The sequence below is a fragment of the Brassica oleracea genome, chromosome C9 (assembly GCF_000695525.1).
Source record: "Brassica oleracea var. oleracea cultivar TO1000 chromosome C9, BOL, whole genome shotgun sequence".
Taxonomy (NCBI): Eukaryota; Viridiplantae; Streptophyta; class Magnoliopsida; order Brassicales; family Brassicaceae; genus Brassica; species Brassica oleracea.
The window spans coordinates 41,468,881-41,472,079 of NC_027756.1; the positions used below are offsets into that span (position 1 = coordinate 41,468,881).

At 33.9% G+C, this 3,199-nt stretch overlaps 1 protein-coding gene across 1 annotated transcript; it reads right to left on the reverse strand.

The window, feature by feature from the left end:
• Positions 1 to 488: 488 nt before the first annotated feature.
• LOC106316937 (protein LIGHT-DEPENDENT SHORT HYPOCOTYLS 5-like) lies at positions 489 to 1,303 on the reverse strand. Its single transcript, XM_013754802.1, has one exon. It carries the CDS (start codon positions 1,163 to 1,165, stop codon positions 620 to 622), a length of 546 nt encoding a protein of 181 aa, XP_013610256.1. The 5' UTR covers positions 1,166 to 1,303; the 3' UTR covers positions 489 to 619.
• Positions 1,304 to 3,199: the final 1,896 nt, after the last annotated feature.

Genomic DNA, 3,199 nt, shown 5'->3' on the forward strand with positions numbered 1-3,199 from the left:
TATGAAACCTGATGTAACAATCATACACACTTCCCTACCTATCATATGTAATTTATATATATATATATATATATTCGATTCGCGCTGAAAAAGATTATTTACAATGCTTGATTTCCGACAAAGACGTAAAAAAACATTTTTTGCACAAAAAAAGATGTAAATGGTTTTAAAATCAAATGTCGAAGCAAATAAAGGGAACTCAAATATTTCTTGAGACGTTGAAATTGTAAAGAAGAAAATAAAATAAAGTGGGAGTATAGGAAGATGATCATCACCATCATCATAAAATCTTTTAAAAGGAAGCACCTGAAGATTCGTGACTTGTGAGAGAAATCACAATTCACGTGAGACCCGAGACTCGGAACGTACACGTACACATCACAATTATACACTTTCGTGGACTGATCAATCACGGTGAAAAATAAGTGATCACTGTGAATAATTAAACATAATAAGATCTATGTTATAATAATCTATGATCCGTCTTTTCCATTTATAATTGCATTCTACAACTCAAATAAACGACTACACAACATATAAAATTTATAAAGTAAAGAACACCGAGAGAATTACTATGCCAAAGTTTTCTTATATTTAGTTTTAGCATCTTATATTTGGACTATACCACAGTTGCAGAAATAACCAAAGCAGAATCACCACTTCCACTTCCACCGGCACCTTCTCCATCATCGGGCTTCTGAGTTTCCTTAGCTGTACGAGGTCGTTTCCGTTTCTTCTTGTCGTAGGGAATCCCTCGAGCCTTAGCCTGAGTTTCACGTACTTCTTTAAGATAGATCCTAATCGCTTTGGCAGCTAAAGGGTTTGACTCTGGAAGTCCACCGCCGATTTCCTCGAACGCAGCCCTTAGACGGCCGATGAGAGAGTCGAGGCTTCCCCAAGCCTGCCTGAGAGGGCAAGTGCACTGAGCCGGTGGGTACGGTACTCCGAAGAAGGGACAAGCCGCAACGTGGACTTTGGTCTTACCAAACTGGTCGAGGTACTTAAGGAACTCGATGACGTGTGCGCCACTGCAACGAGACAGGGTTAAAGGTGGCTTGTGGTTCTTTAGATACTGAAGGAAAGTGTTCCAGTCTCGTCTCTTTTGCGACTCGTAGCGGCTTGGTGATGATGAGGAACTCGCCGCTGCCATCGCTGCTCCCTCCATTTTTGATCGTGTGATTATGTCAGGACGTTCTTTAGATTTTAGGGTTCTTGATTTTGCTTGTGAATCTGTGTGTATGTGTGTGTGTGGGTCGTGTGTCTGAGAGAGAAAGAAAGGACGAGTTCTTATCTTATGTTAAGTCACAAGCAACAAGTTGGATTTGATTATTCATATTGTAGTTTCTCACCTTTTTATACGTCCCATCATCATTTTTCTTTCAGTGTGAAACAGAAAAGGAGAAAATGGAAATTGAGATCCATCTAATTTCTTTTACCCACCGTGTTTTTAGAATTTTTTTGCCTATGTCATAGTTTTTTTTATGGGACGTCTTGTTAATTAAAGATTTTACATCTATTTTTTTGAGAAAAAGATAAATTCACATATACTTTTATGTTTTGATTAAGAAAACAAATGAATATAAAGTGTTAGCAAAACCTAATGATTTAGGCTTATAAGTATATTAATTAATGGCAATTTACATGATTAGCTTATAACTTTTCCTTAGTGGATATCCGTTGATATTTGTTGTAATATCATATGACATATGTTGCATGTTCATCTAAAAAGTAATGCAATTTTGACAGTATTGAAAGATGTACATAGTGTATACAGATTCATACTTCTAAAACAGCCTAATAATTATTAATAACCAAAGGTGCGTTGGGTTTGCACTAGTAGTTTAGCTTCGAAATGGATACATCATGTTTTCTAGTTCGATTCCCATGAGATTTCACGTCATGTCATTAAGTATTACACACCTGCTGATTCCCGGTTTTGAGAAAAATTAGGATCTGGTCAGAAGTCAGAACTCTTTCCACCTTTAAAAAAAAATTATTGCATTTCGCAACTTTTTCACTACATATATCTTTCATCACTTAGATCTACACAAAAAATAGTATGTAATGTCCACAACCAACATAAGGATGATAATTAACACGGTGTGAAAAACATTTTTTCACGAACTTAAGAGCTAGGTTTTAGGAAGGTTAAGTTAACGACGTTAAGGCGACTTCCATTCAAATCAAATGCTCTACTATATAGTCGATTTTCCCCGTGATTCATTTTGATTTAATCATCTCTTTTATATTAAAAGAAGAACATTTTTTAAGACTAACCTTATGCTCATGTATTATTAACCAAAATGCCATTTCCTATGTGGCATCACCATATTCACTTTCACACTCTCTAATTTAAAACCTTCTCTTTACTAGATTTATTACATTCTTTGCCATTATTTATTAATTATAGCTTAGCATAATGTTTTAATAGTATATCTTGGTAACGTACAATCTCAATGTAGACGAAGGAAGTAACCGGTTATTTGGTAATGTATTATATTACAAAATGTCATTTCCTATGTGGCATCACCATATTCACTCTCACACTCTCTAATTTAAAACCCTCTCTTTACTAGATTTATTACATTCTTTGCCATTATTTATTAATTATAGCTTAGCATAATGTTTTAATAGTATATCTTGGTAACGTACAATCTCAATGTAGACGAAGGAAGTAACCGGTTATTTGGTAATGTGTTTTATATCATTTTAAAACCGGTTACCATATATTATATTACATAAAAAATACTAAGGAATTTCATTTTCATGTATCGAATATATCACACTATATATTATATCACATATGAAAACAATCAATGATAATTCAATGTATACTCGAGATCCTTGGCAATGTCGATAACCATCTATCAATGCAATAAATCAGGAAATATGGCAATTATGGTATTGATTGCCATAATATAATTTTCAAAGATCATAAAGGCATTGTCAACCACACAATACTTGCGTGACAATGCATGATTGCCGTATGAATATTTCAAATTAGGAAATATGAAGCTAAATATAACACTAATTCCGGTTATATATGTACTCATTAATATTGGCCGAATTTGGTAATGGAAATTCATCTTCGAAACCGAATCATATAATCATATTTTTGATCTCCAGTGACTAATTTTGAATTTAATTTAGTTGACTAGAATCTCAGTTTGTTTCCTATACTATCAAAATTCAGTATTTT